The 26,530-nt window shown below is 37.3% G+C and overlaps 2 protein-coding genes and 1 non-coding gene across 3 annotated transcripts; all 3 read right to left on the bottom strand.

Moving 5' to 3' along the window:
• Positions 1-4,183: 4,183 nt before the first annotated feature.
• Positions 4,184-4,264, bottom strand: TRNAL-AAG. Its single transcript has one exon. It is a non-coding gene; the product is annotated as a tRNA-Leu (tRNA).
• Positions 4,265-6,450: 2,186 nt separating this feature from the next.
• Positions 6,451-7,663, bottom strand: LOC110911212 (ribonucleoside-diphosphate reductase small chain). Its single transcript, XM_022155814.2, has one exon. The coding sequence runs from the start codon at positions 7,574-7,576 to the stop codon at positions 6,587-6,589; it is 990 nt and encodes a 329-aa protein (XP_022011506.1). The 5' UTR covers positions 7,577-7,663; the 3' UTR covers positions 6,451-6,586.
• A 4,398-nt stretch (positions 7,664-12,061) lies between these two features.
• LOC110911214 (mitochondrial import receptor subunit TOM20) lies at positions 12,062-18,971 on the bottom strand. Its single transcript, XM_022155815.2, has 6 exons — positions 18,777-18,971; positions 18,614-18,692; positions 17,980-18,149; positions 16,720-16,767; positions 14,675-14,773; positions 12,062-12,452 (listed from the first exon to the last, which is right to left on the bottom strand). The coding sequence occupies exons 1-6, from the start codon at positions 18,870-18,872 to the stop codon at positions 12,327-12,329; spliced, it is 618 nt and encodes a 205-aa protein (XP_022011507.1). The 5' UTR covers positions 18,873-18,971; the 3' UTR covers positions 12,062-12,326.
• Positions 18,972-26,530: the final 7,559 nt, after the last annotated feature.

The raw sequence follows: 26,530 nt of genomic DNA, 5'->3' as shown, positions 1-26,530 counted from the left end.
CCTCGTTGTAAGTATTATAACCCCCGATCACGTATTCGTTACCCTACCCGATTGATCTAAGGCTCCGTAACGCATGTCAAGACTCTGCCTGACTCAGTCATTGGAGTTTTGTCTCGTGTTGTATGGCTAATGTGATGTGGGTTATCTTACTAACACGTGTGCGTTGTTTATTTTTAATAGATAATAACCAGGATAAGCACCAGGAAGCTATAGTTTTATCTAAGTCTACAATGTGAGTCATTCCCCTTTTATAAACTCTTTTTGTGAGTACATTCTCTTTTTCTACCGAACTGTTTTATCAAAACCTCAAATGTTTTCAATTATACTTAACAGTGATTGAGTCTATGTATTCTACAATTGTTGTCGGTATATGAGGTTTTGTATAAACCACTTGTAATCCATTACAATTGGACAATAAGTTAGCCAATGAGTAACATGACCACAGTAATGGAACTTTGGATCAGTAAAATGACAAATACTGAATGAGTATATTGGTTGATATAAACATTGTAATCGTTCTCAATACTGTAAAGCTATAAAAGTTTTTTTTTGATTAAACTGTGATGCACTCGCCAGTATTTCTTGCTGATAAAATGTTTTTAAAACACGTTTCAGGTAACTTAATCCGTTACAATTGGACAATAAGTTAGCCAATGAGTAACATGACCACAGTAATGGAACTTTGGATCAGTAAAATGACAAATACTGAATGAGTATATAGGTAGATATAAACATTGTAATCATTCTCAATACTGTAAAGCTATAAAAGTTTTTTTTGATTAAACTGCGATGCACTCGCCAGTATTTCTTGCTGATAAAATGTTTTTAAAACACGTTTCAGGTAACTTAATGTGAAGCTAATAGAAGCCAGCTGGAGAGCACTGAAGTCTTAGAAAAGCGGCTATAAAAGTTACCTAAATAAAAAAAGAAGAATTTGTTTTCAATAATTAGGGTTTATCCCTATAAAAGTATTGTAAATGAAACTTGGCTTTTATCCCATTTATTTATGAGTTAAATGCTTGGTTGGTCCCTGTGGTTTGTAAAAATTTCATACTTGGTCCTAGTGGTTTACTAATTACACGCGTGGTCCTAAAAGTTGTCAAAAATGAACTCGGTTGATCCCCTGACCTAACCTATGTTAAATTTTTCAGTTAATTATGTGTGAAATTACTATATTACCCTTAAACAATTAAAAGAAATAAAAAAATATATAAAGACCCACTACTCATCTTCTTCAACCCCTGTCTCTCTCTCTCTCTCTCAAAAATACTCTATCAGCATCACCTCCTCCACCTTCACACTTCACAGGACCAATTAAGCATTTAACTCTGAAAATTAAAAATTGAAAATTGAAAATGAAAATATCAATTCATATTTCAATTGATTCAATCAAACATTTCTGCATATCCCCAATGATCACTCCTCCAGCAACACTTTCTCAAACCCAAACCCTTCAATCTCCACCAACAAATAAAAACTTCAAAATTCATGGAACCACAATAGCACCAATACCCTAACAACGGCGGAAATGGACCGGCAACCGTCACACCACCACTCTGAAACCGGCCTCACCGCCGGCGAACTTCCGGCACTCGATTGTAACCTCACGTCGCTCTGTGATCATATTCAATCGGAAGGTTTTAATCACGGATCGTTTTCGGATGTAATTGTTAAGGCTATGGGCGCTACGTATCATCTTCACCGATAGATTCTCTCTCTCGCAGCTCGTATTTTAGGTTACGGATTTTCAGTTTTTGAAGTTTTTGTTGTGTACAGTTGCATTAGGTTGTTGATTGTTGTTTATAATTTATATGCTTTTGTTTAGTGGTGATTAGTAAGAATTTATACAATTTGTGGTAGAGGTAGTTGCAGGCTGTGAAGTGGAGGAGGTGATGGTGTTAAGAGTTTTTTTTAGAGAGAGAGGGGTTGAAGAAGATGAGTAGTGGGCTATGTTCTTTATATGTTTTTTTTTTTTATTTTTTTAATTGTTCAAGGGTAATATAGTCATTTTACATATAGTTAACTGAGAAATTTAACCGAGGTTAGGTCAGGGGACCAACCGAGTTCATTTTTGACAACTTTTAGGACCACGCGTGTAATTAGTAAACCAGTAGGACCAAGTATGAAATTTTTGCAAACCACAGGGACCAACCAAGCATTTAACTCTTTATTTATTTTAAAAGTTTGGTGTTTTAAACTCTGATAATATTTCCTAACTACGGTCTTGATGTATAAATTTCGCTGCCAAATAAATAAACACCGATACCACTTGATCTGATCTCGCGGCACCCACTCCCGGGGTAGAGCCGTAGAGGTCAGGGGCGCGACAATAATAATCTAATTAATATTAAGTCCCTCAGGTTTAAACTATTATTATTTCACATATATTAATCCACCTACTCGTGAACATATACGATTCGTGTACCAACGTGTAACTCTTCGGATCGTACCGGGTTGGTTACGTTGACTTTAATTACGATCGTACATATACATGTCGCCAACAGTGGGTTCAAATCATTCCTGGTGTAAGTAGGGTTGTCCAAATCGCTCGTCACTCGCTTGGTTTGGTTCGGTTTGCAAACGAGCCAAACACGAGCAAAGGTACGTTCGGCTCGGCTCGAATTAACTTTTATTAATTTATTTTATATATACTTATATATGCATACACAAATTACATGTATATTAGTATTTTATCTATACCGCTCTATTAGATTTGGTCCACTGTATGCAAATATACAATTATATTTATACATACTATAGCCTAATCAAACCAGCAAAAAAATTAATACTAAATTTTAAACTAAAACTCTTAAGTCGTGTCATCAACGGAAACGTAAAGAGAGGGATTCGAACCCTCGGTACAAATAACTCGTACAACGAATTACAATCCGCTGCTTTCGTACACTCAGCCATCTCTCCCAATTAAAAAAGATAATTCCTATGTTACATTACACATCAAGTAAGGATTAAAGAAAGCATTTCTTTCACGTTCTTTATCGTTATTATAGAATTAGCTATACAATTTAGATGCTCGAGAGATCCAAATAGAAAAGGCTCATCTAATGCTCTCACCATACGTCACAATGCGACAATCTTTCTTTGTTGTATATTCATCGCCGAAAACATTCTAAATCTATTGTTGTCCAAATCACTCGCCGCTCACTCGAAAAAATTGCGCGTTTGAATATGCTTGTTCGGATTCCGCTCAGTTGTAAACGAGCAAAGCTTGAAAAAACGTCCGCTCGGCTCGTGAATAGCCCTAGGTGTAAGGTACTCTATTCTTTCCTGTTTTAAGGTTAGGTGATGTTTAAATATAAAAATGTGCTTAAACGTACATACGAGGTAGGTATTTGAGAAGATCATCACGATTGGCATTTGACGCGAAGATACAGATATCAAGATGTAATAGAGTACTTGCACAAGTGATGCATTCCCCATATTTGTAGCTACAAACAAAATCGTTTATTTGTGCCTAGGATGGGAACTACGAGGGTTCGGGCTAGGCCACCGAAAAGATCTTTTTCTTCTATTTTAAGCATTTATACATCATTAGTATTAAAGATATGAGCATAGTCTAGAGTTATTGCAATAATGATCTATTGATCTTAACTTTTCGTTTATGTCTATGACAACATCAAAAAAGTGTTTGGTTTGGGACTTTGGGGGTTTGGATATGTAATATGTTAGTTTTGTATGTTTGGTTTGAAGGATAGGGGTTGATGCCCATAAAAAGAGTATCTTCCACACCCACCTAAAGGGTTGTGGTTAGACATTTGCTTTTGAACACTTAAGCATTATACTGGCTCTTAATTGTTCAGACATCTTAGTAGTTCAACACTTAACGGTTCAAACCTTTTACTGGTTCAACACTTAACCAGTCAGAAGTTGCCAAAAAGCCCTAAGATTTAGGCCGACCGAGCCTCTTCTGGTCTTGGGCTCTAGTCGTTTTACTCGGTCTTGTTTCTACCGGATGCATAGTCGGGATGTTCACAGTCTAGTTCAACCGGTTTTTATAGGATTTTTATCTCAAACCGGTAACTATTTTTTTATGAATAAAGTAAACCAAACCTAGGTATTTTTAATGAAACCAATATAAAAAAGATTGTAACGGAATGAAGAATTTAACGTTTAAAAACATTCTGACATAGAAAAACATCTTATTACAAAAAGAAGAAAAATTGAATGTTGAGAGTGGGATTTGAACCCACGCCCTTTCGGACCAGAACCTTAATCTGGCGCCTTGGACCAACTCGGCCATCTCAACTTCTTTGCTTATCTTCTTCATTTTAAAGTTAAGTAGTTTCGTCCACAGAACTACAACTATTTTTTAGATTTTAACTAGAGTTAATTACTGTTTAAGTCCCTGTGGTTTGTCAAAAATCACTATTTCAGTCCATTAGTTTAAAAATTGCGATTCCAGTCCCTGTGGTTTCACTTGTTTTGTTACGGCACAATATCTGTCGGTTTTTTATGGTATTCACCCTAAAACCAACCCTTTTTTTTAACATGTGACATCACAATCAATCTCACAAATTACAGAAAACCTTTGTACCATGATCGAGTATTCGAGTGGATCAAGATCAAGATTCGGTACAAGAGTAGTACCCAACACTAGATATTGGAAACGGGTTGTACCTTTGCAGATTGATCATCTGCACCATAATTCCGCATCTCTTTCAACATCTCCAGTTGCTGCTATAAAACCAACCGAACTATACTAATATTTTGAATGTAAAACAAAACACAAAACAGAATAAATGAACACACAAAAACATTCTTACCTGTTGGTGTAAATTCTGTTGTGTTTGCAATCTCTCAGAATATTCATCTTGTCTATGCTCGGCTTCTTTAGAATATTCATCTTGTTGAAGCCCGGCTTCTTCACACGCCATCTCCTCCCTGTTATTTCCATCAACTCGGTTTACCAAAACATTTATGATTTCACATCAAAGCAAACCATTAAATCTTGATAATGGTCATACTCCATGTTTATTTTCCCCAAACAACAAGACCATAAGATGGATCTGCAATGATCCACCACATCTGATGTCAACATGTTTATGATACATAACAATGGGACCCCTAAATATGTTGTGTTTGCAGGTTGGCCGGTCAAACCCAACATGACCCGAAAATTATGTCAAGCACATGGACCTGAACATGTTGACATGAGAATTACCCATTTTAACCATATTTTGAAAAAAAAAATTACAAACATATATGGGTTAAACCAGTGGCGGACCTAGCCCATTAATTTAGGGGTATCCCAAAAAAAAATTATCGAGCAATCATACAATAACAAAAAAAAGAAATTTGTTTTGGGGCTTGGGCTATGTTTATCAATTGGGCGTCTTTCAATTATATTATACTTAATTTGTGCTTAATTATTATACAAGTTTGGTGTTGTAAAAGGTTTGTGCTTATAAAAATTTAGAATTTTAATACATTAAAGTATCCTATTTTTTAGGGGTATCCCCATATTTGTTTAAGGGTATCTTTTATATAAAACTGAAAAAAATTAAACTATGAAAACCGGGTTAAGCCGTAGCCCGTGATACCCCTCATTGTATTATAAGTCCGCCACTGGGTTAAACATGTTAACCCACAAACATGTCTAGTCTGTGTTTTAGGGCTATTATCCGTATCATAGCAAATAAATAACGTTTTAGCCCAACAAACAAAATCAAACAAACTATTGACCTTACAGTTACAAAACCAGCAGATTGCAATTTTACAAAACTAAACTGATGAAAAAAAAAACTTACAATTTTCACTGTTTGACCATACTGCAGCAGGCAGCAGGGTCGGTCTAGTTGTTGTCGACGGAGTGGCAAAGTGCAGACAATGAGTAGACTGTAGAGGCCGGAGTGGTAGATTTTATTTGATAGGAGAGGATATTCAAAAATGAAATTTGCTTCTAATGCAAGCACAAGTTGCTCCAATCATTGCCTGCACTCTTCAGCTCTGCCAAAGACCGCCACTTCCAAACCGATCCTGCTGCAGTACGGCCAGACCCCAATGCCTCATTCCCTACTACATTATACGTTATTCTCACCCATTTAGTTTTGTAAAACTTCAGTGTTCTAGTTTGTAATTGTAAGGCCATTTGTTTGCTTGATTGTGTTTGGTGGCTAAAACTGTGATTTATGAACAAGTCTTTGCCTGACCCATGTTCCTTCCCCCTAAAGAAAATTTGTGGATCCGGATCATATCCCAAAGACGAAAAAATGTAGGCGATTTTAACACCCTTTCAATACAACTGAACAATACTAAAGATAAACACATATCACAAGAAATACAAACTAAGCCAAAAAATAACCTACAGCAAAATTGTTCTCTTACAATCTGAAACAGGGATGAGCATTTGATACCGGATACCAGTACCAAACCGGTACCCTACCTTTTTATATAAATAACCTACAGCAAATCTTTAAAAATGCATAAAGATTGTTAAAGACATAACTTTTTATTAACTTTTGTTAAAAGAGGAACATATTCAACAAACACAATCATAAAATAACAACATTAGCAGCAACTAATCATCCTAAAGAAGCATAATAACAAGACATAATCCTAATAAACCAAATTAAAAATCTTCATCCATCTTGAACACATGAGTATCCCCATTTCCATTCAAATTCGACATAACCGAGGCCTTCTGATACTCCCCAACCCTCTTCTCAAAAAAATTCGTCTTCCCCTGCAACGAAATCAACTCCATCCAATCAAACGGATTCGACACGCCATACAATTTCTCACATCCTAACGACCCCAGCAACCTATCCGCAACAAACTCAATATACTGACTCATCAACCCACCATTCATCCCAACCAACCCACAGGGTAAGGCATCACAAACAAACTCCCTCTCAATCTCCACCGCATCCGCCACAATCCCTTTCACCCGCTCCTCACTCAACTTTGTATTCAACAACTTATACAGCAAGCAAGCGAAATCGCAATGCAAACCCTCGTCTCGCGATATCAACTCGTTCGAGAACGTTAAACCCGGCATCAACCCACGCTTCTTCAACCAGAAAATAGCACAAAAGCTACCAGAAAAGAATATTCCTTCAACACAGGCAAAGGCAATTATTCTCTCTGCAAACGATTCTGAACCGTCGATCCACTTCATCGCCCAATTCGCCTTTTTCTGTACACATGGTATTGTCTCAATAGCACGGAACAAACGGTTTTTTTCAACAGAATCTTTGATGTACGATTCCAACAGCAAACTGTACATTTCAGAGTGGATATTCTCAATCGCGATTTGAAAGCCGTAAAAGGCACGCGCCTCGGAGATCTGTACTTCTTTCATGAAGCGGCCAGCGAGGTTTTCCAATACAATGCCGTCTGATGCAGCGAAGAAGGCGAGTACGTGAGTAATGAAGTGACGTTCGTTGTCGGTTAAGGAGTCCCAGTGTTGTTGGTCTTGTGATAAGTCGACTTCTTCTGCGGTCCAGAATGAGGCTTCGGCCTTTTTGTACATTTCCCAGATTTGTGGGTATTGGATTGGGAACATGCAGAATCTGTCGGGGTTTGGGGTTAGGATTGGGTCTTCTGGGATTGAAGGCATTGTTGGAATGGAAGTGTTTGTAGATATTAAGATTAGGGTTGGTGTGGATGAAGAAGAAGATGATGGGTTTTATAGAGGGAGGGAGTGAATAAGGGAGCGGGTGATTTGAATTTGGGGTAAAGCTTGCGGGGGAATCTTTGTTCCGGTTTTTGTTTAGTTTTCTGGTTTTGTTATTTTGATGCTAAAGCTTACGGTGGAATCTTCGTTTTATTTAACGACTAACAAATCAATCCTGAGTACTCTTGAGTAACCACTGGACAAACGGGGTACTCCGAGAGTAACCTAAGTCGTTCACCACCACTTTCGAGGAAAACCCACTAACCCACCCACTCGTAGGTACGACGGTGAAATTACCGGTAAAACTCGTTTTACTCAAAGATCGAACCCAGATCTTCCTGGGTCTCCTATCATTGTCCACAGGTACCTTACTCCTCTTTTACATCAAATGAGAATCGAATTTGAGTCTTCACATAAAAACTCATGTTCTTTTACTACTTGAGCTAGAGATCATTGGCCGGGGGAATCTTTGTTATTTGATGAGAGTGATAATGTATTTAAGTGTTTCTTATTTGTTATTTTAATCATGAATTCAGTATTTGAGCAACTAGTTTTGTGAAATCGAGGTTACTTTTAAGTTTTATTTTTATAGAAAAGTATTATGTACATTGAAAAGATTACATGTGTTTGGCTTGCGTTTGAGTATGGGTATCTTGTGTTTGCTCACGCTACCGTAGTTTGAGGATATAAATATCTTGTGTTAGCTTGTGCCACGTAAGTGTAAGGTCAGTGGGGGTGGTATGTGATGGACACTCCATCACGCGTGGCCAGGTTTAGCACACCGCCGCCACCCAAGTTCATCACTCGTGAAATTAATAACGCGTTGAATTCTTCACGCGTTGTAAAAGTTCAATTGTATGTGTATGACTTATACCTTATCTATTAATACTTGTACGTTCAGATCTGATGAAGCTGATGTTTCACCGGAAAACTGGTCTGCAAGTCGAAGAAGATGCAGATGATGTTTTTTAAAAGTTTGATTCCCTTAACACATTCAGTCCCTATGGTTTATAATTATTTACAAAACTTATTTAAATCTTATTCCTTTTAATTTCAACTTTTAAAAATGGCAGGTTTGGTCCTTGTCATAAAAAAATTGTTTCTTTTATAAACTTGTAAGACTTTTTTTATAAACTTTATAAAAACAAAAAAATGGTTGTGAGTGATGGAATTCCATCACTAGTGATGACCACCGACACTAAAAAATGTTTGTGAGTGATAGAATAGTGGTTGCTGACATGACGGAACATAATTGGATGTTTGTGAATGATGGAATTCTATCACTTGTAACCATCCACACTCCCCTAAGAATATGAGTGTTTTGTGCTTAAGAATTTAAGAGGAAAAAAACTACATACTAAAAATATTTTAAACGTAATACTTTATTGTAACTTCTAAAAATCAAAAGTTTTTAAAAATATGTAAAAAATATATCTGAAAATTTAAAATTTTAGAACTTAATTTTACAATTACCTTCTACGATCGCACTGTCTATTTTATTTCCATCGATTGGTATTGATGAATATCGTATTTATTTTGAATCAAGACGGTGACGTGTGTGGAAACTTTCAAATTTGAATTTGAAAATGAGGTGCTTACAATCTTTGAGAGGGAAACTTTGGGTAAGAGAAACGTGTTCTTTTTTATTGCCTTAGGGGAGGGAAGCATTCTGCCATTTCAACTTTTTTATTTGTGATATTTCCTACGAAAAATAAACAAATTTTAGAATTATATCTTTGGCAAAACATCAAATATAAATAGTCTTGTCGTATATACAAAACGTACGAAAGACATGAAAAGGTAAAAAAAACGCGATGATATTTTCGTAATTATCTATTCGTAAAGTAATTATCAAAATAATCCTTATAAATGATTTTGTAAGGTAATTTTGATCTTGTAAAGTAATTTTGTAAAATGACCTTGTAGGGTAATTTTGTAGAGTATCATAATTACTCTACAAATGATCTTGTAAGGTAATTTTATCTTGTAGGTTAATTTTGTAGAGCATCATAATTAGTCTACAAAATGATCTTGTAGGGTAATTTTGTAGAGTTTCATAATTACTCTACATATGATCTTGTAGGGTAATTTTGATCTTGTAGTGTAATTTTGGTCTTGTGAGGTAATTACGAGTAAAATAATTACGAAAATATTAGACGTGTTTTTTTTATCTTTTCATGCCTTACGTACAAAATGTACGATAAGACAGTTTTTACAGGATGTTTACCCTATATCTTTGTATACACAAGATGAAGACGAAATGTTTTATTTGATATTTAAATGCAATATACATATGGGTTTATTCAATAAAAATATAACTGAGAGGTGTAATATAAATATGGATTTACTCAATAAAAATGTAGTTGAGAAGTATCATGTTTGTATATAGATTTACATAATGCATAAAAGATAATCACTTACGTTAACGAATGAATGAGATGAGAGACGGTTAAAAAATGTCCTATTTATCACATTAACCATGTATTATTTATCAAACACGGTTTCCATCACAAGGTTAATATTCAGGTTGTGCGGCTACACCCCCGCAAGGCGTGTAGGTAGGGCTCATAGATTGGGGGCTCGGGTATAACTAGTCTCACTGGTGTGTTGAATGAATATGGAGATCGGGTAGTTTGAACTCATCAGCTTCCACCCCCACCAATTCAGGTAGTTTGAAAATTGAAAATGTGGCATATAGGTAGTTTGGATTCATTGGCTTACACCTCTAGTACCCTTTGATCGGTTTTAAAGCAATTTAATATGTTTGCTTAAAATCAAACCTATGTTTCGTCCATGTTTAAATACCGGAGTAGACAAGTCGATTGGACCAAAAACCGGCAAGGAAAACAATTCAAAACTAATTGAATGAATCAGTTGGGTTTCATTAAGGCCTGTATATGGTTGTAACCGATCAAATGGAGCCTTGTTCATGTCCGTTCGTCTAGCATGAACTTGTTCACAAACAATTCACCAACACGTATCGAACGAGAATTTTTGTTCGTGTCCGTTCATTAAAGAAACTTGTTCACAAACATTTCATGAACACAAATTAATATATACCATTCTAGAAAATAAAAAAAAACAAGATTCTTGAACCCAAAATCACCTTGTTAAGAGTTTAATATAACACAAACGTTTCATGAACACAAATAAACATATACCATTTTAGAAAATAAAAAACAAGATTGTTGATCCCAAAATCCCCTTGTTAAGAACCTGATATTACAATCATAAACAAAATTATTCCAAAACAAAGGCACAAGTTAGATATAATAAGCAATTAAGCATAAACATAATTATCCCAAAACAAGGTTTCAAAGATTTACGTTTCAAATGACTTTTGTTCTTGTTCGTTCATTTAAGAGAATTTGGATTTTAATAGTCACACCTTTTGGTGGTTGGCCAATAACAATTTCACATTAAAAAATTCCTACAGGTAGTCCCACCTTTTAGAAAAAAAAAAATTCACTGAACCTACGTTAAGAAAACTCAACTCGAAATTCAAACTGATGTTTTAGGGCTTTTGATTAGAACGAGGATACGAGTTGATTGATATTAAAAATTACCTCAAAACGATGCTCCAAACGGTTTGATTTTTGTTAATTGGAAGTTTAAACACCCGAATTGAAGCACCGTTCCATCGTTTGGAACACTGTTTCGATGTAAGTTTACATCAATCGACTCGTATCCTCGTCCTAATCAAAAGCCCTAAAACAACTGTTTGAAATTCAGAAGAAAAAAAAATAACTCCGTTAAGTTTTTTTAACAGAGGTTCAGTTCAGTGAAAAAAAAAAATAAAGATTGGATTGCGAGTTGAGATTTTTAAAATCTATTTGCCTTCATTTAATTAGTCTAACAATATTTATTATTCTTGTTCATTCATTAAACGAACAAACATAAACAAACATCCCGTTGAACAGTTCACAAACGATTCACCAGTTCGTTTACAACTTTATATATAGATACAGCAAGTAAGAGGGTCTCATGTTAGCTTAAAGCAATTTAAATCATCAATCTAGGTTTAAACCAGTTTTGAATGCCATACCTAGAAATCAACAACATATGTGGTTCATAATGGCGGTTGGATCGTTAAATTATCAGTAGATCATACGTAATGGTTAATGCCCTCTAAAAATGTGTAACGATTAATTCCTCTTAATGTCCATTTCATTCAATACTTTTCACTTTTTTTTTCTTCTATTTAGGAATTATTCTAGAAATGTCCTTATAACGCCTAAGGGAATGATGCCAAGGGCGTTATCAAACCCTTTTACGCCCCTATAATGCCAATTACGTATGACCTTAGTTTTTGGACCGGTTTCAATGCCTCATCAAATACGTCAAAATGTAGCTGGGCCTCATATAAGAGGTAAGAAGAAAAGCTTTTTGAACAAAAACCATCTGCATATAAAATCTAATATTTTTGGATTCCATATCAACCAGGTATGGATGTTATCGAAAATGTCAATATAAGAATCAAATCCGCAACGAAAATTGTAAAATATAAAAGGACAAGCTATATCTATAACAAATCTTTCATGTGATGTGAAGTCAGTACTCAGGTCAAAACTAAATAACATTCATGACTGCCCCATACAAGAGAATTCTCTTGTTAATGCCAATCTCATCATCATCATCATGGTCATATCTACTCCGTTAAAACCATTAGACGTTGCCAGATAAGCGGAATAGCTTATCGTGGAGGTGGTGAAGGTACATTTGCTTTGGCGAATCCAACCCAAGCCACAATGGTAACCGCAAGAATAACCCATCCAAATATATCGTACTTCAGATCGCTGCTCTTTTGTGTTTTTGGACCCTACACGAACAATTAGAATTTAAAAAATCATCAATTATTTTAATTCATATTCATATTATTAATTAAATATAACAATTTATGTAGCTTCTTAGCTACAGACTACAGTTAATTGCAGTTCAGCCACTAAGACTTGATCAACACCTCAAGCTTTTTTTTTCTTTAGTTTTTGATCTTTTAGTTAAAGTTTATTTTACTCCCCTTTAAGTTTTAAAAATTGTCACTTTTGTTCATTTTCTAAAAACTTCTTGACCCCCTCTCAATACGTGTCGGTATAAATGCGAGCCCGTCAACGTTTTACGTCACGTGAGTTAGTTGGTGTTATAAATTTGTGTTTTCCTTTTATGTTTTCTTCCGGTTTTGGTTGTTGTTGGCTTGCTACCCGCCCCCAACGCTGGTAGGACGACTTTACGCTCCCCACCCTGCAACGCAGGGGGCTTAAAACTAGTTTCATACAAAAAGAGACATGCTTATACCATAGGAATATGACGGTTTGAGCTATAGCTGACAAATTTGGTTGACTTGGTTGGTTAACAGCTCAAAATATAGTTAAACCAAATCGGGTCAAGTCAGGTTGGGTGATCCAGAAGAACCTTTGTCCAAAATGTTTACTTTTCTACTAGATAATTAGTGTCAAATTTGATTACAAAAGCTACACCATTTTCAGTAATATATAAATAACTTGAATAAAATGATTTAAGAGGTTTCATGCATTAAAAGTGTAGGATATAGCATATATATGCTGCTAACACCACATAAGCTAGTGTAAAAAGAAAAAAGTTCACATTTTTAATCCTAACTTCCGGATCCCCTTCATTTACTGTTAGCAACATGCCAACTCGGGGTGTAAGTGAGCCGACCTACTCAAGCTCAAATCAAGTCAAGCATAAACTAACTCGAGCAATCTAACATAGAGTAGGGTTCATGCGAGAACCACCCTTTATCGCGAGAACCAATGTGAACACAACAAACAATGAACACCCCCCCCCCCCAAGCTACATGCTAAAAACTAAACCCTAAAGCTAAACCCCAAGACTAAATGCTAAGAAGTTTTTTTTATAGTTAAATCGAGACTTCTTATAAAAAAAAGCTTATAAATAAAATGTTACGAATTTTTATGGAAAAATTAAAAAATGTGTGTTTTTAAGTAGTTTTGGTTGTGTTCACGCTGCTTCTCGCAATAAATGGTGGTTACTAAAAACTATACCTCGCAAAAACCTAAACAACCCCCCCCCCCCCCCCAGCTAAATGCTAAAAACTAAACCCTAAAGCTAAACCCCAAAACTAAATGCTAAAAAGTTTTTTTTTTCAGTTAAATCAAGACTTTTTATAAAAAAGTTTATAAATAAAATGTTACGAATTTTTATGGAAAATTTTAAAAAATGTGTGTTTTTTAAGCTTTTTAAGTAGTTTTGGTTGTGTTCACACTGGTTCTCGCAATAAATGGTGGTTACTAAATGATCTTCACCCTAGTTACATAATACATTTATATGTATAACCATAATGTTTATCTAAATAAATTGGAGTTATTATTGTATGTACATATAGAGTAATGAAATAATAAATAGATATATACCAAACAAGCCTAGCTCTAGCCAGTAAGCTTACGCACAAACTGACCTTGAGCTTTACACAATGCCAAAAACGAGTTGCGTTCGAGGTTTACCGAGCTCAAGTTTGGCCAGGCTTATTTACACAAAGTCACAAACTTGCATGCTGCTAACAACTCACATCAGTTTCCCTTAAAAAGTACACTTAAAGACGACAACTTTGACAAATCACCTATTTAGCTAATTTTTTATTTTACAAGTTCGACAAGATGTGATTACAAAAAGTATTTATTATTTCAACAATATTCTAACAACTTCAATAAAATAACTAAGAGGTTTTCTTTTACGCATATAAGAGTACACTTGGGTGTCTTTAAACCAACTGAACCGTCACACCTTTTTAGCTAACTTTTATTATTTTACCAGTCAACAAGTTGATACAACAGAGCAGAAACGACCCAACCAAAGTAAATGCGTCTAAATTGCCAGCTCTATCTAAATCCGTAATTACAGAATTCCTATGGCATAGGAGAACCAGCCCAAGAAATATCGTATTGGCAACCAAACTTGTGTCCCGCAAAAAACAATGATGATTTTTTAATGATTCCTCGTAACAGAAGCAATAGCAACAAAGAGGATAATCTGTATGCATGTAAATGAGAGAAAAGAGTATACCTTGACACTTGAAGAAGTTGAAGGACCTCCCCCAGCCCCTGGTCCCATTGCTTGTTGACTAAAACCTTGTTTATGCAGCTCTGAGTGTAATTCAGGAGCCTGAAATCATAGTAATAAGTCATCTATTCAGCTGCTTCAGAAGCTATAACAACTGGTAGTTTATTAATCCAATCCACAATATTAAATTTTTATATATTCACGAACGTATTTATTTATATGAACATAGGAAAGCTATTTCACAGCTCAAGATATATTCACATACTAAATTTATTAAACCCAAATTTTTTAACAGATAGAGGTAGGTAAACTGAAATTTCACATACTTAAGTTATTGATTACGTGATTCCTTTTTACTTTTTAGGTGTACTGATTATAATTAGTCACAGGATTTAGGATGTTTCTAGCTTAGTCTAATATTCAATGTTTTAAATACCGGTATAAACCGGCCGGTTATACTGGTTAAACCGGAAACCAGACATAGACCCAGTACAATAAAGGCCGGTAAAACTCGAATACGGTATGTCTTATGTACCGGTGGTAAATCCGGTTCTACCGGTTCAAACTGTTGAACCGATTTTCATTATCTTAAAATTTTGATTTTTAATTTTAATAAAATACGATATCAAGGTAATATTGTACTTCCATATTTCCGGTAATTAACCTAGTGCCTTCCATTCCACTATTCCATCACTTTTGAAACTGTTACCCACTTCGTCCAATGTAATATCGTTTATAAGTACTAAAAATACTCTTAAAATGCTTAATATTTAACTAGAAAATAGTTGTTTTTTAGATAAAACCATGATCATATACATAAATTCTAATTGAGATTAGAATATTTTTTAGATGAATTTGTATTTTATGGGATTATAGGGTTGACCAGTAACCCAGTTGAACCGCCCGATACAACCCGGTTCAATCGGTTGAACCATTTCAGAGCCTAACCCGGTATGATTTAAAAACCGGTTTTTAAAACATTGCTAATATTAGAATTCTTTGTTGGTGGGCCTTTTTATTTTATATAATCCTGTAATAGCATCTCTTAATTGGTATGGTATGGCTATATTGTAAATAACGTTCCCCCGGTTCTAACATATGAACACGTATTTCGCACATGTTTTGAGCACGGTAAACCAGTGTTCGAAAATATATTCTAAGATGGAAAAAGCACGACAACTTTACACTCACAACGACACATTTCACTATCATTGTGGCATCAGTATTATAATCAATGACAACTGAAACTGAAAAGTTCCTTTGCAACATAATAGGCAATTATTTAAAAAGTAGATCAGCAGAACGATTCATATATGATCATTAAACAGACGTTGTCATTAAAATAAGGATAGCTACTATAAAATGGTCGATAACTAATGACAAAAACATAATTTCAGTAACTTACAACTACAATTATTATCGAGGGAGAACCGAAGGTCAACAGTATTTTCACGGAAGATGAAGGTCAACGATAATTACAAAAGTAGGATAGGTAAGCAAATATTAATTGCATTTAGCCATTTATAGTTCTATTGTGTTGGATGACCACGTTACTAAATGACATTTGTATGCAAGTTCTTTCTCTTTTTACTAAGAATATAAAAAATCTAGCAACGTGTGTTCATAGTTGCAAACTACTACACGGTAAAGTTCCTTATATAAGTGACAACCATAATCACAGAATCACGGTTCACAACAAGATGGACCGTAACAGATGAGAAAAAATGTCAACAATTTTCTGCCAGGAGATGTAACATTCAGTGGCGAAGCTTGAGATTTCTGACCGGGGGGTCGGAAGTCACTGGACCTAAAATTATACCTTAAAAATTATAAAACCGGGGGGTCGAAAACGTATATATCCAAAAAATTCTATACGAAACGTACATACATAACACTACTGAGTGAAAAGTTCGGGGGGTCGGGCGCCCCTCCCGGCCCCTTCAAAGCTACGCCCATGGTAACATTTGTAATGATGACTTACGGCTTAGAATAAAAACGACAATTAATGTAATGAATGGACAAATATGAACGGAAATACAAAATTATACCTTTGTAGCCACTTCAAATGATTTGCGGTAAAGTTCGTTCTCTGGATCCTGAAATAGACATACAAATCATAACTACATTATACCCCTAAAACCAACCAAGTAATATACTATAAGTACAACTAATGTTTATACTTCATATAAAAGATAGATCAGTGCCGGTTTTGGGCCTGTGCGGTAGGTGCAACCGCACAGGGCCCAAACAATCTAGAGGCCCAAAATGTTTAAAAAATATATGTATATATATAAAGTTATTGTAGAAGACAAAGTACAAATTCACTCCGGCTCAATGGATGCTTTGTTTTCTAAAAGCACACTGGTTCCCAGATCGAATCCAGCCCTTATCCTTTTTTTTTCCTAATTTTTGTTGGTTCTCATGGACTGTGTTTCAATGGGCCTCAAAGGGCTGATTTAAGCCTCATAAAGCTTAATTTTTAGTTTAAGTTTTCACTTTTACATTTAAATATGGCCTACATAAGTTTGTAAATATATTTTTTTTTCTTTCATTTAACCATTTACAAAATAAACTTTACATGTTTTATTGTTTAACTTTATAGCTTTTTTTCATTTACATAACAAATTTTATATGTTTTTTTGTTTAACTTCATAGCTTTTTTATTTCTTATTTAACAATGAACAATATAAATTTAGAAGAACTCAATATCTAGTTCTATATATTTTATTTGTATGAAAAAGGTTTGTTGCCAAATTAATTTGGATATGTTTACACATATTACATTTCTTTTTGCGGAAAGGATTCAAACGTAGGGGTGCAAATGAGCCGAGCCGAGCCCGAGCTCGACCAGGTTGAGCTTGAGCCTGATTTACTTATGAGAGCTCGCGCTTGGCTCGTTGGTAATATCTCAAGCTCGAGCTCGGCTTGTTTATTATATATGATTTAATATGATAAATAAAAATAATATAATTAATAGACTCTTGAAGGCTCGCGAGCTCGATAAGTGAAGCTCAGACTCGTGCTCGTTTACTAAACAATGTTATTTTTAGGATTGTGTTCAGCTCGTAAACAACTTTAAGTAAGCTCGGCTCGGCCATTTATGAGACAATGTTAAATAAGGAGCAAGTGTTATTAGTGAATTGAGGGGTGCTGCAGGGAAAAAAAATTGCGAATAGGGCCCAATTTTTTTATCTTGCACAGGGCCAAATTTTTTTTGTGATTTTCGGAGACGGCCCTGAGATAGATCATATATGTAATCAAGATATTCGATATCCAAGAAAATTTTCAAACAAGATTACACCGAATACCTCGTTAACAGCTTGCTCAAAGAAATCATAAGCTGAATCAAAATAACCCTTTGCTTCATCTTTATCCGGAGTCAAAAAAGCATAAGAAGTTTGGGCATTCCCCATACACCACAAAGCATCATGTTTCTTCGGATCAATCGCCAATGCTTCATCCAACTTCGATATCGCATCTACATAATAACATCAAACAAACCATCAATGAGGATAATTACAGAGAAAGTTATAAAGTAAACCTAATCAAATCAAATCTCCTACAATAAACCTTGGCTAATAAATTACATGTACGGATGAGCTCGGTACCAGTACCAGAAGTACCGATCCCAAAAATCACCAAAATTAGGTACCGGTACCAAAAATGCTCCGTAAGATACCGATATTTGAAGGTAAAATACCGGTACCGAACCAAAAGTATCGATCCCGAAAACACCAAAACGTGAGTATCGAATCAGTAACGAAAATGATACAGCACGGGAAATTCGGTACGATATGTTACTGGTACCTGGTCCCAGATGCTCATCCCTAGTTACATCTAATATATCTTCCAAACACTTCCAACTTACTCCAACAAAGAATACATAAAACCTAACTTAAAAACACAAATCAGCAGCACATTCATTTTTGCAAATTAGGTTACCTTTGATCATCAACTTTGATTCCTGAACACTCTGGAACGTGGACAGTTCAAGCAACGCACCTCCCCATCTAGTTAAGTTCTGTCAGAATAAACAAATCGAACTCAGAAACACTTAATGAAAACGTTATGCATAAACATACTTATTGTATAAGCAAACCCTAACCTCGGAATCCAGAGGGTTTTTCTCGTAGGTGACTTCAGCACTCCGGCGAGCATGTTCGAAAAACATAAGCCGATCGAAGTCGTTTTGCATCTCCATGGCTGAATTTCTCCGGTTTGTTTACACCTCGTCGTCGGCGATTTTTTGGTGGATGAACACTAACAGCAGAGTTGTACGGCGATGGGTAAGACCTACCTAAATGACGGTTTTCTAATGGATAACTATGGATGCTTGAGGTGTGATACACGCGCTAGGTTTGTTTGTAGGTAGGGAGCACGCTATGGAGGTGCGAGTGGTATTGTTTTCGCCTTCTATGCAAGTAGTATAATATAATTAAGTGACACGTTGCAACCGTATAAGATTGACAATTGGAGAAAACCATGGGTCTCAATTTTAAGCACACTAGACTCGCAATTTTGGGCTAGTGGTTTTAAATATGTGCTTTTTTTTTTTTTTTTACCTATTTGTACACTCATTTGTCTATTGGCACACCAAAAAGGTGTTTTTTGTCTTATATGCACACCTTGCAGTGTCGAGCTGTGGTCAAAGCGCGGTGTTTTGTTCCGGTTAACCAGACAAAGACTGACGGGTGTTTGACGGGTCTGTTGACCGGATCAAAACGCCGAGCTTTGGCCGCGTTTTGGTCCTGTCAACCAGACAAAAGACTGACACCCGGTCTGGTTGACAGGACCAAAACGCGACCAAAGCTCGGCGTTTTGGTCCGGTCAACAGACCCGTCAGTCTTTGTCTGGTTGATCGGACCAAAACGCCGCGCTTTGGCAATAGCTCGACAATGTAGGGTATGCACATAGAACAAAAAACATCTTTTTGGGTTGACTATCTACACACTTAGTGTGTAGATAGTTTAAGCCTTTTTTTTAACGGCGAATAGAATCGATCCCGAGCATTTTGGGGCATCTACTGGATCAAACGGAGTACTCCGAGAGTAACCCAAGTCCACCATCAATTCCGGGGAAAACTCGGTAACCCACCCTGTCTGTAGGCACGACAGTGAAATTACCGGTAAAACCAGGGGCGGACCTACGTTACGAGGAACGGGGTCCCCGGACCCCAATCTTTTTTTAAAAAGTAGTAGAAACGGTATATAAAATTGTCTATGGACCCCATAAAATAATTTAGTTGGACCCCATAACAATGAAAGTGAGCCTAGTGCAGTGGTAAAACCCTTTGTTTACACACAAAAGGTCATGGGTTCGATACATGTTTCTTTGTTTTTTGTGTTTTTTTTATGGACCCCGTTGTCCAAAAATCCTGGGTCCGCCACTGGGTAAAACCCGTTTGGCTCAAGGATCGAACACAGGTTTCTTTGGGTCTCCTATCATTGCCCACCAATGCCTCACTCTGCACCAGGTGGGAGTTGAACTTGCATCTCTCAAGAGAAATGCAAGTCTTCCACCACTTGATCTAGAGATCATTGGCTTTAAATATGTGCTAATACGGTTTTTTTTTAACGGTAAATTTGGATTACTGACGGACCACTAATGTATCATCGTGTCACCAGCAGAACTGCCCGATCATATCCATCTCCACTAGGCAATGCCTATATACCAATTCAGGAGAAAACCCAATAAATATGGGAAAAACCCCTCTTGTGGGAATCGAAGCCAGGACCTATTGGTTCCAAAGTCTTATCCCACCCCCAAAATACCACTTGATACTTTAAATAAGTGAGGGGCAAATTTAGTTAACAAACTAGGGCAGGACGTGCATATCAGGTTTTATTAATACTATGAATGGGGGAGTTAACAAAAAATGGTCGAGTCGGGATAGGTAACGGGTGAAGACGATTGCTCCTCTCATCTTCTTAGGTTGATCTTGGTGTCAACTTTCAAGGCTTAACACTGGTTATTATCGATTAAGCTTCTCGTCTTTTTTGCATGCTCTTATTTAACATTGATTTGATATTGTTCTTTTTATCTTCTCGGTTGCTTTTGGTTTCTATCAGGCGTGTTCCTTTTATTTTATAGGGATGTGAAGTCGATTACGTGTTGAATCTTGGATTAAATGTGTTCTCTGGAGTGGGTTTAATAGTCGATTACATGTCTATTAGCTAACTGGTGTTGTCACGCGAGGGAGGGGAAGGGGGGGTTAAACCATGTCAAGGAGCACCAGGAAATATCGTAAAAACAAAATAAATTAAAAAGGAAAAAATAATACCAGACGAAAAGCGGACGTAAAATCATTGAACCGCACACGTCTGATGCGGCATGTTAATGTGAAGAAATTGTACTGAAACGTAAAACATAAAAACAAATAACTAAGTGGATCTAGGACCTGCGTGTTGTGATGAACCTGTCAAACAGGGGAAAATAGATGCCTTGCGAATGGCCTGTCAAACGGGGGAAAATAGATGATGAAACGTTGAACCCCAGACGCACGTTACGGCGTGTTAACTCGCAAAATTTAGAACGAAATGAAAAACTTGTGAAGGATGAAAAGTTGGGGACCAAAGTTGAAAATAAAAATGTGTTGGGGTTAAATTTCAAAAGATGAAAAGCTTTGGGTTAAAAGTAAAAAAATCATAGGGGTTAAAACGCAAAAGATGAAAACCTTTGGGTTATAAGTGACCCCATACATAGGGTACAATACCATAAAGCACCAGTGTGTTGATAATCAGTAGTATGGAAAAATTTTTGGTGATGGACAACTGAAAGCTTAGATGCCAATGAGGTAGTGATGGAGTGGTTGGGGGAAAAACTTGGTGTTCCTTGTGACTCAGGTTCGACTCCCACTCTCCCCGTTATTTTCTGCGGCATCCAAGTGAAGGGCGGATACAGGTGGCGACGATTCGTCTTGGATGGGAGACGAGGTTTTACTTATTATTCCAATGTCGTGCCTTCGGGCGGGTGGAGGTCGGGTTTCCGCGCATCTGGGAGAGCCAAGGGGCTGGCGGCGGTCGAGTAGTCGACCTTGACCACAGCGCCCGGTGTCACGGTGATTGGCACATCGTTCATTGCCATTAAAAAAACCTGAAAGCTTAGATGAATTACTTGATTTATTTAATTATGATGATCTGAAATGAATATATACTCTGATATTTAGCTAAAATTGATGATTTGGTTCATGTTGTGTTAATTTTGAGTTTATAAAAATGTTGTGATGACATTTTGATTCAGTTTTGAGTTTTGACAATATATTATGAAAGTCTATTTTTTTTTTTATTTAGACAATGCTTTTAATTATGTATTAAAAAACACCACTCCAACCATCTTTGGGTAGTAATAAGAGGCGAGTGGGTTGAATACCTAAGGATTAGGAATCAATGTGCTATTCATATGCCCATTTGTCCCTTAAGGCAGAGCCGGCTCGTAAGGCTTATCAATGTAGGCTAAGGTCTAGGGCCACCAAAAAACAAGGGTCTCCAATTTTATTTCCTTTCATATATTAGACTTGTTTTTTGCTATTTAAACAACGTTTCTAGGCCCAAGATTTAAGATTTACACTAGGAGTCTACATTGTTCATGCACACAACACATCAACCCTAGTTACTTGCGGCGTCTTTTGATTTTTGAGTAACCGATGTGAAACTGATTGCGGATTGAGCGAAATCAGGGCCAAGATTAGGAAAAATCATCGCTATGGTTATTCAATGTCTCAAATCTCAACCTCAATTCTTTTATACCAATTTAATAGGGCCCTGATTTTGTAGTTCGCTTAGGGCCTCCAAAAACGTTGGAACGGCTCTGCCTTAAGGCACACAGAATGTAGCAATTATATGGAGGCGACAACATGCGGCGAGTGGGGCAAGTCTACTCCTTGGCTCACGGTGAGTTTCAGCAAGATGGTGATCGGTAACCAAGATACGACAAGGGGTGTCGTTGGTTTGCCAAAGATGCCACAGGTCCACAAGAGGGGTGTGTGTGTGAAAGAGAGAGAGGGGGGAGAGGGTGGGCCCTTTTCTATATTAACCAGTCATATTTTAGTTAGTTTTTTAAATTTAATTTATAAATTGGTTGTGGCATGAGAAACATGAGACGCTAGATGTGACTTGGTAAGTTGTGACAACTAAGAGGCAAGTATTGATGAAAACTGATGTGCCACCGACGTGGCGAGGAAGGGTGTCGTGATAAGTGTTGCATGGGAGACACACATTTCCTCCGCCCTTATAGATGGACAATCCTTGCTTATAGTTTTTATTATACGCCATTATCAAACAACACCATGAGTCGTACACCCTTGTGTCGCCTTTTTAGTATGCATCGTTTCTTACAAGTTACTTTTTTTTTTTTGAAAGGAAAATTTCATAAAACCGGCCGGCCTGAAAAAAAGCACAGGACCGCACCAACACCAAACTACAACATATACAAAGGATAAGAACACCAATCCCTCCAAACAATCGAACTATATTTAGATCTACAAGTTACTTAATAACTAGTAGGGGAAGGTTCATTTGAGAAGAAATTTAATGTGAGAAGAAACATAAGAAAGGGCATATTAGTAAAATGATATTTCATTTATTACTCATATCATTAATTTTTCTCTCTTTAATTAATTAGTCAACTAATCATTAATTATCCTACATATAGTCTACAATACCTACACATATCAAAATTTTTCTACATATACCCTACATATTATAGAATTTTATCCTACACGGTCGAAATTTATCTTACACACCTCAAAATATAACCTACACAACTCGTAATTTATCCTACACAACTAGTAATTTATTCTACACTTTAAATTAAGTTATTTTTTTTTAATTTGGAAAAAAGTATATATTTTGAAAAGGAGTTAAAAATTTAATTTAGCTAGTTATTAAAGGGAAAGAATACAAATTAATGATCTATGTAAGTTTACCAATATACTATTATACTAATACTAAATACAAATATTAAATGAAGTAAAATGAAGCATTCTTATTGGTTGAAACTTCTTCTTTTTTCTTCTTAAAAAAAATTCTTCTTATTTGAACCCTCCACATAACTAATAAATGGACATACTTAATGTCACTAGTGAATTTGGTGTGTAACGTTTCTTGTAATATCCATTCGATTTCACATGACACCGTTAACTAGTTTTTCTGACTAATGACATTAAATATGCCATTGTGATGAAACAATGGTTAACCGGGCAGGGTTAACACACTGGTCTCGTCAAGAAGGGTTAATCCCTTCCTCTCGAGGATCGCTGGCTGGATCACCGGTGGGTTGATCTCCTGCACAAGGAAACAAACCGTGACTCGTAACAAGGAGGATGGGGTGGGGGGTGCTCCTTGTTACCACTCTCCGGCGTGAGAATCAGTAGTTTGCTTGGGAAGCAAAGTAAGATAGTAGTAGTAGTGAGAGAGTTGTGAAGAGATACCTCAAACCTGGTTTGGGGTTGGTATTTATAGCCGAGGAGTGAAGGAGGAGGTGGAAGGATAGACTGACGGCATGCTGCACCTTTGCAGGTGTGTCAGACATGTCGGCCGGGGAGACGACGCCACGTCAGTCTGTCGCTTACGTAGACCTGACAGGTGACTGCCATTGGTTCCACTTGCACTGTGGTGTCAGTCCCACTTGTTGAGCGTATAGGATGCGGTGCTAGCCGCATCGCTGCCTGCGGTAACATCTGATGTTATCGCGTCTCTTGCTTGTGATCAAGAAATACGCGAGATGCGGTGTTGGCCGCATCATCGCCTGTGGTGACTGTTGCTGTTATCCAGCTTCCTTGTATTGATAGAAGTGTTCACTGGACGCGGTGCGAGGCCGCATCGCTGTGAATACTTCCGTTTTCATACATCAGATGTGATGCTATGTCGCATCACTCTACCGTTCTCATGTTCCATGTAAGTCCTCCTTCATCACTAGATAGATTGGATTCAACCCTTGTGTCGACGCGTTCTCGCATGGGCACAAGTAGGTTGTTAGCTGGTGGGGGTTTTGATAAGGGTAATGGTCACTCGCGGTCGATGCTGACGCGAGATCTGGGACCATACACCTTCAAGTCCCCCCAGTCTAGTGTTGCTGCCACATACAAGTTGTACGTGGGAGGAGTACTGGACTATGGTGTTTAGAAGGTAGTTTGGAGTCTGGAGAAGATCCTAGACCATGTGGATGGTCTTTTCTGTTTGTAAATCAAGCTGGAGGTCTGGAAGGGTCATTTGACGCCTCTTCCGTACCGGTGAAAATGTTTCGTCTGATGCGAAATTCTCAGCCTTTGGCTGGTTGCCACCTGTTGGTGTGCCTAACCAACTGTAGGAATTAGTTGGAGGAAGTGTACAAACTTCGAACCAATCTTTGAGATGGTGGTTGAAGGTGTGCACAAACTTCGAACCAACCTTTGAAGTGGTGAATGAAGAAGAGAGCATGCTGTTCCCATGATTGGATATCTAATGATGATTCCTTTCGTGGGGTGTTCATGTTCTTCCCATTAGCTCTCAAGTAACCGCACGTCCTTTGCGGTTACCTCGTTGCTTGACATTGTTGGCCACGGTTGTGGGAACAACGTTGGGCACTTGCGTCATTGTTGGCCATGTTTGGTCGAACAATGTGATTCTGGATAACGGTCAAATAAACATGATCATAGGCATGGTAATGCCTATCATTGTTTATTCTATCCAACGTACAAGTAGGGTAACAAAGTCATAAGCAGACTTGTTACCGCTTGTTCGATCGCTTGTTGTTCGACAAGGGCTCGTATGATCATTGGGGATCTTGTCCGCATCTCTTCCTTAGGCACCTTCCTTCACGCTCCAATACCGAGGAGTTTTTCCTTGAAGTAGTTTCGTTCCTCGATGTGGAGTTAGTTGTGGCTCTTCCGTAACCACCATTTGCGGAAGCTATGGTTATGTCCGCAGCGACTCATGAGTGTCTGCGGTTTTGCATTCCCATATTCGCTAGAAACGGGTGTGTTGTTCGGATGTGGCTCTTGAAGGTTCAGGAGTCAGGGTTGCTGATGTGCGCGCGTGTACATTCCCTTCCTTCTTCTTGTTAAAGAAGGGGTTCATGCACCCTCTGTGGTTGTGAACCGGACAGGAGGGATTTGAAGCTTGAAGAGAATGAAGGCAATGCGGTTTACCTGTATCTGAGATGCGGTTCAGTCCAAAGAACAACGCTGGTTCTGAGTGTCTGACACACCTGAACGGGCTCGTGTGTGTCATTTCCGCATATTCCACGTGTGCTCGTGGGTAGTGCGGAAAGGTCTTATACCCCCTTATAGTGTGGAGATATATATTTTTGCCTATTTTTAGGGGTATGTAAAAAAACGACATGCGGTATGGGTTATGGTGTGGTATACCAGAGAAACCGCATGTCGCTTGTAATTGGATAAGGTAGTCGCTTTTTGTTGCATACGTGGCTGATCTCACGTGTGAGTTGGTGGAAGTTGGTGAGATCTTTCTGGCATGTGCTGAAATGAAAGGACGTTTGCACTACCCGAGGCATTAAATGCACTGTAGCAAAGAGTGTAAACGTCTCTTATGTCAGGCGCGTGGGCGGCCACGCGCGCGTGATAACCGTCAGCGAAAACGGCGCTTGACACGTTGTGTCGCGCAATTCGTTCTTTTTGAACGTGATGATTCGTTTTCTCCCTCCGCATTAATTGCGATGGGTATATAAGGGGAAACCGTTCGTGGTTTCCCCTCACTTGTTCGAAATTTCAAAAATTTGCCGGTGAGAGAACATTTCTTTATCTTCTCCGACGATACTTCTTGAACTTCCGGTGAGGTTGAGTTTAGTGTTTCTACTCACGTTCTTTCGTTTCTTCGACATTTCTGATGGCTGAACCATCAAGTCCACATAATGTGGAAGGTG

The sequence above is a fragment of the Helianthus annuus genome, chromosome 15 (genome assembly GCF_002127325.2).
Source record: "Helianthus annuus cultivar XRQ/B chromosome 15, HanXRQr2.0-SUNRISE, whole genome shotgun sequence".
Taxonomy (NCBI): Eukaryota; Viridiplantae; Streptophyta; class Magnoliopsida; order Asterales; family Asteraceae; genus Helianthus; species Helianthus annuus.
This window is presented reverse-complemented; position numbering and strand designations above follow the sequence as displayed.